A 16793-nucleotide genomic window follows, 5' to 3' on the forward strand; every position below is an offset into this window, starting at 1 on the left:
CATGTGCCCCTAGGGCCGTGCAAGGGTAATCACATCTAAGGGGAAGAGACTCTGCCCAAGAAGAGGATGCTGTTGGTCTTGTTGTGTCTGATGAAGAACAGGAAAGGGTGATCACAATGGAAAACGTTCATAACGTGGTTGCTGATGTTATACCTATACCTGTACTGATGCCTGTGGCCGCTGCGGCCTCCGTGCCCTCCTCATTCACCTCCACAAAGGACTTGTGCAAGGCTTTAGACACCACCAGGTTGTTTTTCCTGGTCATGCCTGAGAAGTCGGCCTTCTGAGAATTGAAGGAGTCCACCACCCCCAGGGCTCTCAGCATGTCCTTGAGGTCATAGGTCTCTTCCACTTTGAACCGAGGTAAGTGTAAATCCACTTGACTCGTCCTCATATTCTGTGAGCTCGTCCACTCCAATAATTTCTCAGCAGTGAGTTTATCTTCCAGCTGTAATGATGGAAAACAGGGACATGGAGCCCAGCTTAACACTGGATTGTAACGTGTGGGGAAACTTTATCTTAACAGTAAGTGTAAATACAAGAGATTCAAACTATTAGATTTAATCCGAGGATGCAAAAGGAATAGAGTCCTGAATATATATTATATAATTAAATAAATGTTCTTGTATAGTCATGACATTGCTATTTTTAGCTATATATGTACACAAATTATAAATGCATACATAAATACCTTTAAAATATATATATGTATAGATTTCTATACACATACATATATGCAACAACAGAATCATTAAATAAGATTACTTTGTAAAAGATGAACTGTTCAATTCTCCCGCTCCGTATGTGTGGCACGCCTCATTTTCAAAGTCTCTCTTGTTAATGTCTTTTCCTTCATAAATTTTTACATTGTGCATCATAGCATACATCCTACTTCTGTTCTTTTCCCTTGCTTGACTTATTCGTAAACTTTTCCCATAGAGATATATATTACTATGATCAAGTTTAAATTGTTGCATAATACTGCCATTAAATTGATACTCACTGTATCTATCTTTATTTAATGAACATCTGTGTGAATATACCTTCACTGCGTGTCAATCCCTAAGCTAAACTACTGGTAACACAAACGTGTACCATTGTTCCTTGTTTAAAATTTTTCATTATTTTGAGCCACTTCTGTCCAAAAGCGTTTGCCTCATTTAGACTTGTTGCCATAGGCTACAATCCCAGAACTGGGGTTCCCGGGGTCCCGGATAATGGGGACCGCAGAGCTGGAGAAAGAGTACTCTGATGTTTGTTCACGTTTATTGCCACAGGACTTTCCCCGAGGACTTCCGGTTGCCAGTGTCACTCCGTACACACTCTGAGTGTGGCAAGCTCACTGCCACATCAGCGCCAGCAGCAGCTATAATAGTGATGGCAGACCGCCATGTACAGAATTTCCGTTCATGTCAGATACTGTTTTGGGTATTTTTACATATTAACTGTATTAAAGCAACGCTAAGAACAAAATTCTATAGTTCCTCCTTTTTCAAACTCTTGGAGCAATGAAGGTCAGCATGGCTTCTGAGCTCCTAGGGACAGAATACTTCCACACGGAAATGTGGGCATGAAGATAAATCTATTGGCCCACAGTCTACAAAACCACTGATTTCATACGCACTATGTAAACTTGCCTGTTTTAATTTCTTTCTTTTGTTTGCCAGTGAACTGGCAAATACCTCCACGTGTCTCCTACATCTGAGTGTTAATTTTCTTGTCTTCCAATGAGTGGACTGGAATATGCTGCAGGTTGTTAGGGTTGCAAAATAGGAAGATGAAGAGCTAGGTATATAGTTTTGTGAACTGACATTCCATAGGTTCATCAGAATATTAATGCAACCTGTGATGGACAGATTTTCTATGTATTCTGCCTACCAGACTGTGATTCTTGAGAAATTTGTTTGTTCTGTGCTGGATCTCTGCCAGCCAGCACCACCAATGTATGAACAGCTTATTTTGCTTGCATTGCTAGGAATCGAAGCAACAGTGGGAAGACTTGGAGGTGCACGGCTTTACCTTCTGCAGACCATCTACTTCATTGGGCAGCAGCAGCATCATGCTTAGCTCCGCGCCTTTGTACGGTATTTCCAGGATCTTGACTTGCATGTCCTCCAGGGAGGTGAAATTGAAGTCGTTGGTTTCTTTCATCATCTGCACAGATTTGCTTCTATCCTGCAAGAAATTAATGCGGCAAACAAATGGCAAATGACTACAAGTCAGAAAAAGGGATAATATTTTTGAGATACCAAACTCATCCTCCTTCTAGGGGATGGTCTGGGGAATCTGTAAGTTAGACAAGAGTTTCTTCAAAGATTCCGAAGTAAATAAAGAAAGAAAAAGAGAAGAAAATAGAACCTCGACACATTCTATTTTCTACTGCAGTTGCCCATTAATCATTATGCATTTAAAATTCACATTCCTCGTACAGTTAGGTTACATTATGTAAGTAAAGTATAGACAATACCTTGTTCAGCCAAAATTTTTCCTCCACCGTGTTTTCTTCCTTAAATTTCCGGTGCCACTGCCCTTTGAAATAGATTGCGTTCACCAGTACCAGAGCAGTGGAGCTGTCAAGAGAACCTTTGGGAAATAGTTCCTTGATTTTTTCTGCAAAGAAAGAAAATGGAAGGTCTTCATGAAGGCACACGAGGTTTTTCTTGAAGATCTTTTGAAAGTTACAACTGATCATTAAAACATTCTCACAAGTCACCATATTAGGGACACCATGCCCAATAGTTCCAGAAGTGAATGTTCTCTCCTGGCACCGGGTTGACGGAGTTACCCTCGTGGAGACCCCTTCTTATGACTGGGAAGGCGTTCAGTTCTGGTGACATGAGTCATCTCACACCGAATATGGATGAAACGATTTCAGCTGATCTTTCCAAGTGTTAATTTCCTCCCTCTCTCACTGTATCCTTCCCTCCCGGTGCCCTCAACACCTGCTTTCCTCTCTTGTTTCCTCTGAATTTGTTCTACTCTTCCTTTCTTAACAACTCTTTCTTTCCTTCCTTCCTTCCTTCCTTCCTTCCTTTCTTCCTTCCTTCATCCTTTCTTTCTCTCTTTCTTTTTCTTTATTTCTTTCTCTCTCTTCCTTCCTTTCTTTTCTTTGCTTTTCTTTCCTTCGTTTCTTTCCTTCTTTCCTTCCTTCCTTCCTTCCTTTCTTTCTTTCCTTCTTTCTTTCCTTCCTTCCTTCTTTCTTTCTTTCTTTCTTTCTTTCTTTCTTTCTTTCTTTCTTTCTTTCTTTCTTTCTTTCTTTCTTTCTTTCTTTCCTTTTCTTTCTTTCCTTCTTTCTTCCTTTCTTTCCTTCTTTCTTTCCTTCCTTCTTTCTTTCTTTCTTTCTTTCTTTCTTTGTTTCTTTCCTTCCTTCCTTCCTTCCTTCATTCCTTGCTTTCTCTCTTTCTTTTTCTTTATTTCTTTCTCTCTCTTCCTTCTTTTCTTTTCTTTTCTTTTCTTTCCTTCGTTTCTTTCCTTCTTTCCTTCCTTCCTTCCTTTCTTTCCTTCTTTCCTTCTTTCTTTCCTTCCCTCCTTGTTTGTTTGTTTGTTTGTTTCTTTCTTTCTTTCTTTCTTTCATTCTTTCCTTCCTTCCTTCCTTCCTTCCTTCCTTCCTTCCTTCCTTTTTTCCTTTCTTCCTTTCTCCTCCCCCATCTTCCCACATTTCACTCACTACTCAGAGGAAATAACCCTGAATGCTCTTCAGGATGAATGAAATGAACCCTAAACCAGTCCCCGGGGTGTCTTCCAATTATTTCTCCACTTTGAAATGCTATAGCTTTGACCTATAATTAGGATGGGAGAAAGGGCGTGGTTCAGAGGATGGAGAGATTGTCCATCCATTGCCTTGGTTGGGGAGATGGCTGTGACCATCCCTGCAGGACGTGGGCACGGAGAACGGGCCAGGCAGCTCCGCTGCATGTGACAAGAAGGATGGTTTAGATGTTGAGGGAATCCTTTTAATATTTTCTCCTCATGATCATAATCCAGAAGTTAACGAACTAACGAAATAGGTGTGAAATTAAATGAAGTTTGAGCAGAGACCTGAGATCCACAAAGACATTTCACCCCCAGACTCCTGCTGTGTTTCCAGGAGCTGGTGCTGGGATCCCTCCTGGGTTCCCCTGTTTCTGTCCACATTTACTACGACCATCCCACCATCTGCACGTCCTCCTTGATCCTCTGCAGTTTCGCCTCACCCCTCTCCTGGCACCTAGTGCAGTGTCCAGCATGGGGGGGGGTGTCACACACCCCGGGGACTCAAAAGTGATTCTTAGTGACTGACCCTCTCATAACGTACCATTAGTTTGCCTTTCCACCCAGGAATTAATCATCTGTCGACTTTCTTCTGGAGCATTCGCAAAATCAGCAGATTCCACACTGGCTAGGTACAACTTCTTCACATTATCCATGTATTCCTTTGACATGGGAAGGAAGAAAGGAGGAATTCAGAGTAACTCATGAGTAACTATGTAAGCATCCCCAAATTAAATCATGCTCAGTCATGACCAGAGACAGGACGTGGGACTATCCCAACCCCACTTCACTGGTGGGTGGTCAGGCTCTGGAACAACCCGAGGGTGGGTTGTGGTGTGGGAGCCTGATGTCCCCGGGGTAAATGCTCACTGTGGGGGTCAGCCAGGGTCACCTGCCTCTCCTCCCCCATTTGGAGACCGGGGGGCAGAGGACCAGGATGCAGATGAAAGGTGTGGGCAGGCCAGGGAAACTCACCTGAAGGAAGGGAAACTCCTTTCTGCCATACAGCCTGTTGGCGACGTTCAGCTCATAGGCATCAGTGGGTTTGTTTAATTCAGTCAGGAGCTTTTGAAAGTGATGATTTTCTGGATTTTCAACCTTCAAACATCAAAACGAGAGCTCATCAGATTCTCTCTTGATGTAAATACTAAACCCACGTAAGTCTGTTGGATCTGTTTCTAACGCACTGTATCCCCAACGATGACATTTGTTGTTATTCCCTGGTATTCGGTGTATTTTATCTGAAATATCCTTCAAATCCTTACACTCAGTCTTCCTGGAAATGCCTCCTGCTCTAACATACTCCAAACATGTCTCGTTTGAAGCAGAGATGCAGCACCATTCCACTGCTGGCTGTGCCTTCATCGTCTCATGGTTAGATTTCGCTTCCCAGTAAACGTAAGCTCCTTGAAGGCTAGAAACGCACTGCATCTCTCACAGTCATCAAGGGAATGAGAACGTCAAAGTGTAAGTTATTCTCTGTTACGACAGGAAGCCCCGTTCCACTGCTTGTTGGGATGACCTTGTGAGACCTGCGCACTGTGCTCGATGGCTCTTCTCTCACAACCGTCAGGCTCCCAGTGCAGGAGCCGTGTGTGCTGGGTAACGTGCCAATGGGCTGACATCGCTATCTCTAAGCCTTTAGCCCAATGCCCCTGAAAACAAGAGCCCTCTGAAAGTTCCAAAAGTTGTCCAAGGGGACAGAGTGTAGCAAAGCGAATTATGCACCTCAGGCCTGTCTGAACCCGGAACCGTCCACTTGCTCGCTGAGGGCTTTGGACTGTTCGGTCTATAATCATAACCCTCAGTCAATGTTTGTCCAAAATATATCTGGATGTGTGCTTATTGCTCTGACTCTAATGTATGAGTTAATTAAATTTACATCATTTTAGCCACATTATTCTGATTATGGTGATGATTGTGATTCTGTAAATAGAATACATAACACGTGTCAGGGTTTCCATCGTCCAGGCACTGTTGCCGTGGTTTGCATGTATTTGCATGTACTGCAGCAGACCTGTTACTGCCCCTAGTTAATTGGGATGAGGACTGGATGACTCAGAGCAGTTGTATTTTGCCTCTTCCCTCTTTGTGAACAGCTTTTGTGAGAAGGAATTTGCAGGTAACTTCGGGCTCCAGAGCCCATGATCTTAAGCAGATGCTAATCTCCTTTTCGGAAAACAAATGTATGAAATAAATATGTAATATAAAATGAGACACAACTCTCTCCACTCTATGTTGCTTAAGATTTTCCCTCAAAATGGACTTTTCTCCGTTTATCTGAAATTCCCAGTGTAACGTGCGACCGTCTCGGATGTGTGACCTCCCTCCAGGCCCAAGTGCCCTCGGACTCACGGGATCCGCTGTGGCTCCTCCTGTTGGGTTCTCTGCGACCTTATTAAAGTGAAGGGCCTGCAGGAGACAGGAAGTGGGACAAAGAAATTATAAAGATCTTTACATAAAAAAAAGAAAGAAAGAAGGGAAGGGTGGAAGGAAGAAAAAAGGCAAAACGGAAGAAAATATGCAAGAAAACAATCAAAATTCCCAAACCAAAGCAAAAAAAATAAAGAAAGAAACAAAGACTTAAGAATAAAGTAAATCAAAGTGTAAGCATTTTGATTCTTGACGACACAGCAAAGTGGGTTGATCACCAGCCAATTCAAAAAATCCTGATTCATTTTCACTCACTTCAGAGGGAGCACGTACAGTTGACTCCCACGGATTTTAGTCAATGTATCACTTCTAGCTAAACTCTTCCCCTCGGGTTGGGGGTCAGTTGTAGGGGTTCATGTGGGTCCCAGAGGAGGTCTGGGCTCAGGGAAGCAGAGGGGGCCAGGCACTGGGGGAGACATGTGTCCCCCACCACCCCGGGCTCACCCAGTCACGCGGCTGCTTGCGGCTCTCTGTGCGAGCCCTGCGGACTGCCAGATCTGTGACCATCTGAACACAAGACAACAGAGGGTCCAGTGACAACTGTTGCACGTAGAGGAAGCTGCCACCTACCTTCTGAAGTTGTGCGGCAGTGTTTCCTCGGGACCCCAAGTAAAGCATGCCAAAGGCTGACATGATGCTGAGGGGGGAGTAGAAGATATTCTTCCCGGTTGAGCTCTGTCTGATCTGTTGGTACAGATCGACTGCGAAGTGGCTGATTGGTCCACTGAGTGAATCCATGGTGTCTTGACGCTGTCTGGAGCTCCTGGAAAAGCATCCGTCATTTTACAATGAGTTTACTGAAGGGAAGGTTAGTCTGTAATACAATTTTCTTAAAAGAAATGCCTTTTATGTAGGTTGTAGGTTTCTGGCAAGTAACGTTTTTCTTCTTTGGACTTTTCAAATCCATTTTAACACACATGTAAACATTTCATCATTAGAAGCCTATCGAAATTACTATTTAAAAGAAAACGTTTGTGAAAAAGAAATAGTGTATCTTTTTATCTTTGTGTCTTTGCTGACTATACTAAGACTGGGTAGAAAACGCTTTACAACAGATCCCAAGAGAGGTGGATGTTGCCACATCAGCCTTCTACTGTGAGGAAACTCTGCTTTTTTCTCGAAGGATCTGTGGGGGCCAGACATCTTATCCCTGCAACACATGTATTCCTAAAGGATTATTTTTATGCAAATAAACACATTACCACCAGATTAAATCAGATGAAAAAGGCGTTTTACTTACTTTCTAGCAGAGTAAGTAAAGTACTATCAGACAAAATGAAACAGACCAATGAGACGATGCACATCATTGTTATCACTTTCAGAAGAGCTCCGGGCAGTGAAGCAGCGCTGCTGGCAGCCCTTACCTGTGATCCTGGAGGAGGCAGAGGTCGGCCGGGAGCCTGTCGGCGTCTGCGAGGTGAGCGGTGAGATGGGAATATATAGCTCCCTCTTGCACCTCCCACTGCCCAGAGCAGCTGCAATTTCCAGTAAATCAACCTTTGGTTTCTTCACCAGGCTAACCATCAGCTTCCTGAGTCACCTCCACCTTCCTGAGGTTAATTCTCTGTGAGTAAAGACAAGAGTATTTTTTTAATCCTGGATTTCCTTTTCAGCAGTAGAAGAAATTGGGACCTGCAATCATTGGCTCATAAGAACTGCATGTAGCTGCCTTTCTATTACCAATGAGAATATAGTTAACTCCAACGCCTTCCCATGATCCGAGCCACTACCCACAACTAGAAAGAACCCTTAAAATTCTTTCTTCTCTTACACATTGAATGTCTTTACGGTCAGTTCAAACACAAACAATTAAAAAGCTTATATTTTGTAGTTTAGTCTCTGAAAGGGCTTTCTCACAGAGCGAGTTCCTTCGGATTTACTGTTTGTAACCAAAAAATAGCTTGAATTACAGCATAAGAGATGTTGACGAGGTGTCCCTGCAATAGATGGAGAACAGGCGTCATCTGCCTTCCCTTAGCGGCTGGACCTTGGCAGTGGTCCTCCCGGTCGTGCCTCTTGCAGCCAAGCCCGGTGTGGCCCTGATTTCTGAGGTCAGTGGGAGGTTCATTTCCTTGCGGAGTTAACATGTTCTCGGTGAGAAGAACAATGGATGCCAACAGGGGCCAATCTGGTGGCAGTATCTCATTTTTGGCAGAAAGAGGAAGCAGCAAAATAAATTGCTTGAGCTGCAGAATCACGACATGTCTTGGTCAGCCTGCCCCTGAGCACGCCGGCTTCAGGTTCTTGGTCTGGACAGCAGAGTCTAATGCCTGAGAGAAAAAGGAGGAAAAAGCGTTCTCTGAATGCCATGGTTACATGTCGCCACTGGAGCCTCAGTCTCTCCATGTGTCTGACTTCCCATCGCAGAAGCACATTGAGAACTGTTCCATTTCACTGCATGGGGATATGTCTTCACCCCTTTCCCTCTTCAGCACCTCCCTTTGTTTTCCCCATTTCACAGATGACAGAAATGAGGCACAAAGTGGCTGAACCAAAGCCCAGGGTTCTCTGGGTCGTGAACTGCACAGGCGAGCTGTCCAGGCAGGTAGTTGGCTCCGGAGCTGCATGTGTATCCACCCCCCACACTATGGTAGACACACTGTGGGCTTCAAATGTCACATCTCTGTGTGTTTAAATGGAAACTGTCTGTCTCCTCTGCACTCTCCAAAGGGACAATGTCCTCCCACAAACTCTGAAGACAGGAGTGAGTCAACTTGAAAGCCCCAAAACTCTCCTCTGGGGACCCCGTAGCCCCTAGAAGGGAAAACTGGGCATTCAGACAGACACTCTTTTAGGGCTCCGGCCACAGGCAAACAGGGCCAGTGAGAGGTGGACAGAACTGGGGTGATTTCCTTATACATATGCTTTAGTTTCCCAGGTGCACACCTGAGTGCGAGATCTCTGGCTCACGCGGCAGGTCTGTGTGGATGTAGAGGGGCTGCCAGTTTGGTTCCCACCACAGCTGCTCCGTTTTACGTTCCCAACAGAATGTGATGGAGGAACGTGTGTTTCGTGTTGTGATTCTTTGCACGTCGCCACCACTTCCTACTGGCGACACCTGCCACGATCAGAGCCTGTCTCAGCACATCACGTATTCGCAGGAAGATTCACCCGCCAAAGGCCCTGAAGCACAGGAGATGGAGACGGGGGGGGAACAGGTGGAACGGGGACTTGAGTTTCTAACACGTAAAGATTATTCTGCCTGCCCCCCCAGCCCCCAGCCCTGCTACTCTTAGGTCTCCTCCGTCAATCTGTGTGTAGTGAGCCTTGAATTCTCCTGTAGGTAAAAGATTCCTGAGTTGAGACTGGGTGGGGGTGAGGGGGGATGTAGACTCCTGAAGTTTGGATGAAGAAGTGAATCTAAAAAATAGAAGAAAATGAAAAGAAAATGATCCAGAATGAAAACTTACGAACATGAGGAATAGGAGCTTCTAGACAAGATTGTGTCACAGGCCACAGAGAGAGTTGGGGTTCCTGGAGAAGGAGAGGGAGGGGTCTCTTTGGGCTGAAAGATAAAGAGACCTGATCCCAGGAGGACAGAAGCAAGAAGCTCAGCCTGGAGCTCGGGGGGAGGAACAGGGGCACAAAGTAGGATAGACTGGCCTTCGAAGGAACTTTCAGCTAAGGATGAATTGTGAAAAGAAACTTCTAAGATTCGTCATGCAGAAGTTGGCTTTGAGGAAAAGGGACTAATTGGTAATGAGCAGACGTTTGGTTTAATTTAAAGAGATCTTGAGATAGTTCAAATAAGAAGCCATGGCATAGGTTTCTGTTTTCCCCAGTCTCTGACGATGGCTTCTGGCATGTAATGGACAGGAATATGACATTCTAATGTCATACTGTGTCAGAAGACTCAGCAGTTCTCAGAAGATTTTGCAAACGAATAATTTCCAACTCATGTCTTTGGGAATTTTCTAAATATGCACCATCATCCCTGGTTCTCGGAATCCAGGAACCCAATAAAACTCAAGAGCAAGTCACACCTTCAGGAACTATCATGCTCGTTCTAATAGATTGATAGATTAGTTAACACATATCTTCTCGGGTTTCCTGGCACTTACTTCCTCGTGAAGGGGTGAATGTCTGTCAGTATTGTTAAGCTGCACATCCTAGGAGGCATGTCATTTCCTCTTTGTTTGCAAGTACGTGGTTGTGCCTGTGTATAGGGAAGCTGCTTAGTGCAGAAGATCCTCCAAGCATCCAGCAGTCGAGTATCTTCTGTAAATTCCCTACAGATGCAGATACAGGCGTGGACCTGTCCACGGTGAAAAGTATCAGAATGGGGTTAATAAGCTTTGCTTGAATTTTCACAGAGGAGAGCCAACTCCAGTAATCTGTTAAAAGACACTACTTAGGGAATTGGTGGGTTTATGAAGGCAGAATGAGACAGAGTCATATAACCTCCACCCCTCGCCTGATTCCCACGTCTCCGATACCACCCAGACAGTCACCCTTCTCTGCTTTCAATCAAATACAGTGCTGTTCCTCGGTGATATTTTGCAACTCCCTCCCTGTTTGATCCTGCCTTTCCTGTTCTGCTGCCCAGAAAAACCAATGCAGGCTTCCCCTTCTCCTGGAACTGTCCCTCTTCCACGTTGCTTTAGCTGAAATATGGATTTTCTCTACGATTGCAGGTCCCTGATCTTGCAGAGGCAGCTCCTTTCTCCCCCATGTCCGTACCCTGAAGCCCGGGTACATGGTCTTCTATTTCGTTCATTCCTGCTGCCTTTTGTAGCCATTGTTGTTTCCCTGTCCGAAAGCCCTGCTTCAAGTTTCTGGCCAATCAGGTAATTCACCATGTGCCCACCTACCTACCATGTTGGATGTTACTCCTTAATGTTCACTAAGGAATTTGTTGCCCCTCCGCCCTTTATGGGTTTCCCCTCCAACCTAACTGCTTCCGAACTGGAGGACCGCAAAACTTTCACTGTGTTGGCAAGAATTCAACTCATTCTTATTCCATTTTACATCTCCTTTCCAGTTGAATCTCCTCCCTTTAGAAGAAAAACCCTTAAAAAAATTAGACCCATGACCTTTAATATCTATTTGAATATATTGTTTATATAGAGGCAATATTAATTATTGTTGATTTTGGCTATGGAGTATTAATGGAGATGGAATGTTCTAGAGAGATAAACCAATTTGGTTACATGGGATGTGGGTGTGCTGTGGATTTTATTTTCCTTCTCTGGTTTCTCCCTTCACCCCCTCAACTCCAGTGGCCCCAGGAGGCAGAGATGTAGGGAGACATAGTCAGGGTGCTTGTCCTCTGGGGACATAGCATCTGGTCAGTGGGAGGCAGCAAGGGAAGACCCCCAGCTGGGTGAGGTCAGGGAGCTTGTCACTCAATTTCCTTTCAGCTAGGTTGTCAAGGGATGGCTGCCTTTCCCAAGTGTGTGATTGCTGGATCATATGGTAGGTCTACTTTGAGTCTTTTGAGGAAGAGATGTATGAAATGTTCAGAGCAATATGATCTTGGAAACTAAGAATATTTCATATTTTACATTTATATTTTCATTGGTTACAAGGCTGACAAAGTTATCAATAAAAGACTTTAGAATACAAAATTAGGATAAAATTCTTTGGAGAAAGTGGAATGGAAATGTCATTTCCATGGAAGAAGGAATGATGTAAAACATTCGAAAGTTAAGTGGGCTGTCATGTGTTTTGAAAGTATTCCACTGCATGTATTTGGTAGTGTGTAGAATAGTTTTATTTAAAATAGCAACACTCATAATAGGGTAGGAATTATATCCTTCTAACGATTTACATTATGGACAAAATGTGCAGCTGTCAAGTAAAAACTGTGGGAGGTTTGAAGGGGAAGTTCTGAGTAGTTCTTGAGCAAAGGGTTTGGCCATCACTGTTGCAGGGTCCAGATCCAGACATGGTGCTTGCTGTGTGCTGCCAGGTGCTCTCCTTTCTGGCCACACCACTAGGGACACCGTGTGCAGGGACTGCATCAGCAACTCAGCAGGACGAGACCTCCCGGGGACAAAAGAGATTTCTGGTGTTTTCCTCTTTAAAGAAGCAGAAGGCTGATGACTCCCCTCTACATCCCAACTTGGGAAACACCCTGCCGGTTCTTAACGTTATTGAGTGGTGGGATCCCCGGAGAGAGAATGACGTTCTGTAGATAGGATGGTGAATGGAGTATATTTCATCTGATCATGAAAAGGAATATGGTTTCATTTTTTCTTCACTAAAAACTCATGCCTTCTTCCGGAAAAGAGAAGCCCTGGGCTACGAGGATTCACTGGTGAATTCCACCAGATATTTTAAAAAGTGAACACCATACCTTCTCATACTCTACAGATAAATTGAAGAGGAGGGAACACTTCCCAAGTTATTTTTTTGATGGCAACACTACCCTGAAATCTAAGCTAGATAGACAGTATATAAAAACAAACTACAAACAAGTATCTTTTATGAATACAAGTCAAAACCTAAATGTAAGAGCTAAAAGTACAAAATTCTTAGAGGAATGCATGATAGAAAAATAGGACATAGGATTTGTTAATGTATTCTTTGATATGCCACCCAAATACAAGCAACAAAAAAGAAACTGGAAAACTTGGACATCATCAACATTTAAAATTATTATGCATCGTAAGGAACCGTCTAGAGAGTGTAAAACAACTCAAAAACATTTCCAATCATATATTTGATAAAGTTCTAATATTTGCAATACTTCAAGAACATCTTCAACTCAACAACAGCAACAACAAAAAACCCAACTGAAAATTTGCAAAGTATTGAATAGGCTTTTTTCTAAAGACAATATGGAAACGTCCACAACAGAAGCTCACAGTGTGGCAAGGACGTGACGGACATGGAACACTTGTGAATTGCTGGTGGGAATGGTGCAACTATTCTGGGAACCAGTTTGAGTAACCACAATACTGGTGGCAGCCACACACCAATGTACGTACTTAATGCCACTTGACTGTTGGGTTAGAAATGGTTAAAATGGTAAAATTCATTTTATGCTATTTTGACACACACACACGTGCACACATACGGGGCATGATTTCTGATTTAAGCTGTTCTCCCTACAGTGTTCCCATATCTTTCTATTATCTTGAGTCAGCTCCTTTTTGCTTTTCCCGCAAAGCTTCTGTAAACTTGCTTTCCTTTCTTAAATTCTCTATTCATCCCATAGCCTGATCATTTTCACTTGGTGTCTTTTCCTCCTATTTCATTAAAGAAAAACGAATATTAGATTGCAACTTCTTCGTCTTCCCATCATCCTCTAAACTTCAGACTTTTGTGCCCTGTAACCTGTAACTCTTCCTTCTCTCTTTGTATTACCACCTCCATTTCCTCAGGAACAGTAATTACACACCTTTCCTGAATGAACCTCCGTGTCTCGGGTGGGGCCCCTCCTGGTGTCAACACATTGACATTCTCTCTCATTCTTAAGCAAGCAAAGTCCGTCTCTCCAGCCACTCCCTGTATATAAACTTCTTTTCTCCTTCAAGTTTTTGAGCGTCTAGACTCCATATTTCTCCTTCTTCACCCTCTGGAATGTGGCTTCTTTCTCAATATTTAAATGCTCACTTTCTGCTTAAATTCAATATATACTTTCTGAAGTCCTAATCCAGTAGACATTTCCAGCATTCCCTTCTGTGCGAAGGATTCTTCTTGTGTGTTCTGTAGACTCTAGGAGTCCCCAGACCACAAGATCACAACCAGTTTCATGAAAACAATAAGACAATATTCGACTTTCCCACTGTGTATAGTGAGAATCAAGGTTCTACTCCCAAAGCATACTAGTGTACCGATTCTCCACTCCCACCCCCGACACCAACACACAATTGTCACTATTGAGTTATTGTCTTTTATGAATCAGTAAACATTTTGAATTGAAGATTTATTCAATCTCTACCTTTGAATACACACCATTTAAAATTAAGTGAGATGAATGCAGTATTACTCAGCTATAAAAAAAAATGAAGTAATGCCGCTTGTAGTAACATGGATGGAACTAGAGATTATCATATACCATACTTAGTGAAGTAAGTCAGACAGAGAAAGAGAAATATCATATGATATGATGTGTGTGTGGAATTTGTACAAATGCTACAAATTCTATTTACAAATCAAAAGCAAGCTCATGGACATAGAACACAAATCATGATAACCAAAGGGGAAAGGGTGGGGAAGGGATAGATTAGGAGTTTGGGATGAACAGATACACTTTTTATATATAAAAAAGATAAGCAGCAAGGACCTACAGTGTAGTACATGGAACTATATACAATTTCTTACAGTAAAATATAATGGAAAAGAATCTGAAAAGAAAAAAGTGTATTTGCATGTATATGTATACCTTTGTTGTACACCTGAAACTAACATTGCAAATCAACTACACCTCAATAAAAATTTTTTTTTAAATAAAATATTATTAAGTGAGATAAAATGGAAGTATACCTAATGCACCTTGAAAATTGTTTTCCTAAATTGGGGGCTATCTTCAAAACAGCTTTAATTCCGAAGCGCTTCCCTACACCAGAAATAATTCTGAGGCAATACCTACTATGTGTGCTTTGTTCAAATCTCCTCCTCTATCTCATTCTTTATCAAATTTATTGAGGTACAATTTACATAAAATAAAATCCACAGGTTATAACACTGCAGTTTGATGACTGTTGACAAATGCAAACCACTGTGACCATCATCCAATCAATTTGTAGAGAATTCATCACACTAAGGAATTTTCCTTGGAGTTTTGAACAATCAATTTCTTCCCCAAGTCCAGCCTCGGGAGCCGCCAAACAGCTTTCTGTCACCACATGTTCGTTTTGTTTGTTCAGGGCACCATATAGCTGGAATCACAGGACGTGCGCTCTCTCTGTCCAGTTCCTGTTTCGCACAGCAGTGTTGCACTTTTATCCATGTTTCTGCAGGATCAGTAGTTTGTTCTTTTTACCACCAAGTGCCCCCCTTTAGTTTGCATTACAGCTCACCTGCTGACACAAACTCGAGTTTTTCCCAGCTTTCGACAGTCACAAATAAGGCATCAATGAACATTTTCATACAGTCCTTTTGTGACATGTGTATTCAGAGCTCTAGTGTAAAATCAAGGTGTGGAATTACTGGATTTATTGGTAAGTGTACCTTTAATTTTATAAGAAAGTACTGACGCAGGTCTCTTTGTACACTGGAGGAACACTTTGTCTACAAGTGCGTTGCTCAGCCATATAGACTTAAAGATTTCTGGAGTGACATCACCGAAATTGCCACGTAGGAGACCCCAGCCTCCATTCCCCCTCAGAGAGCAACAATTAGACAGCCGTCCTTGATCAAAAACAGCTCACAAAAAGGAGATGGTAACGTTGTGATGTAGTTGAGGCCTTAGCTAAAGCTATGGCGGGACCATTTTGCAGTAACTAAGTGTATCAAATCAACACGTTGTACACTTTAATGAGAGTTGTGGTTGATCCACATTCTCTCCACAGAGAGTATGACCCGTCTTTTAATTTCAACTTTGGTCAATCCAATGGGAATGAGGTGCTATCCTGTGGGGTGGTACTTTGTATGCACATAAGCATTATATTCCTTGTGAAACTTCTATTATCTTTATTTGTACTTTTTAGGAATAGAATGTATTTCTTTTTATTACTTTCCATTAACACATAGCTTTATTGATGTATGATTGATATGGAATTTGTTCTACCTAATTCATGTGTACGAATGAGTTTTGAGATGAGTCTACATCTATGAAACCATCACCCCAATCTATGTCATTAACGAATCTCTCAACTCCACAAGATTCTTCCTGTCCTTTCTTAAAAAGCTATGATCTAGAAAATAAAAACTGGCAATACTTAACGTTTATATCTTGATGTACTTCAGGGTCCTCTCTTGGTCCTGCTTTCTTTTCACTTTCTCCTTTCCAGTGTGATGCCATCCTTGCCTTTAGCTACAATGACCATGTTTCTCTCGGTAACTCTAATCATATCATCAGCCTCACATCTTTAGAGATTAAGTTTATATCCAGTGTCTGAGTTCTAGACTCATGTTTAAGTTCTGGACACGGGTTACAGAGCCATTCATGTTCTGGTACTAGCTTCCCTCTTCTGGGTCATCATGCTGTATTACCTTTGGATTTTTAAAAACGCAACCAAGTATTTCTAAATTACCTTTTCTATGTGTGGTGGGCACTTGCACTTTGTTGAAAAGAAAAAAAGAGGAATAGCAACAAAAGATATGAATAAGTCATTGTTTTATTGATAATGTATTTCATAAAACCAAAAGGTTAGGTCACATAAGTGTTCCACATCCCACCAAAATTCAAATACATGTGCGTGTCTAGGTGAACAGATTTGAATAGTAGCTATAATTTTCTAAAACAGCAGATATGATATTTCAAACTTAGATGAAGATAAAGTATTGAAATGCACTTGTATCACATTTTGGAGATTTTGTCTGAAGCAAATTATCATGGGGAAATAAAGTAGGCCAACATGTGATTGTAGAAAGAGAGAGACAGACAGACATGCTATTTCAATGGTTAGATTCTTAGTGGTGACCGTGAGGTTGGAAAGGGAAACACATCGAGGAGAACCTGTTGCTTCCAGCAATGAGTGTATCAGAAGGACTCTGTG

General features: G+C 42.5%; 1 protein-coding gene across 1 annotated transcript; it reads right to left on the reverse strand.

Annotated features, from left to right (window-relative positions):
* Nucleotides 1-6: 6 nt before the first annotated feature.
* On the reverse strand, nt 7-7702 carry LOC116660635 (serpin B3-like). The gene is given in 9 exon segments (XM_032470536.1): nt 7-133; nt 136-448; nt 2020-2175; nt 2468-2610; nt 4295-4412; nt 4726-4848; nt 6106-6162; nt 6754-6946; nt 7548-7702. Coding segments are annotated over 8 exon segments (1176 nt in total). The 5' UTR covers nt 6922-6946; nt 7548-7702; the 3' UTR covers nt 7-35.
* Between the last annotated feature and the right edge of the window lie 9091 nt (nt 7703-16793).

Source organism: Camelus ferus, chromosome 30 (genome assembly GCF_009834535.1).
Source record: "Camelus ferus isolate YT-003-E chromosome 30, BCGSAC_Cfer_1.0, whole genome shotgun sequence".
In the NCBI taxonomy this organism is placed as follows: domain Eukaryota; kingdom Metazoa; phylum Chordata; class Mammalia; order Artiodactyla; family Camelidae; genus Camelus; species Camelus ferus.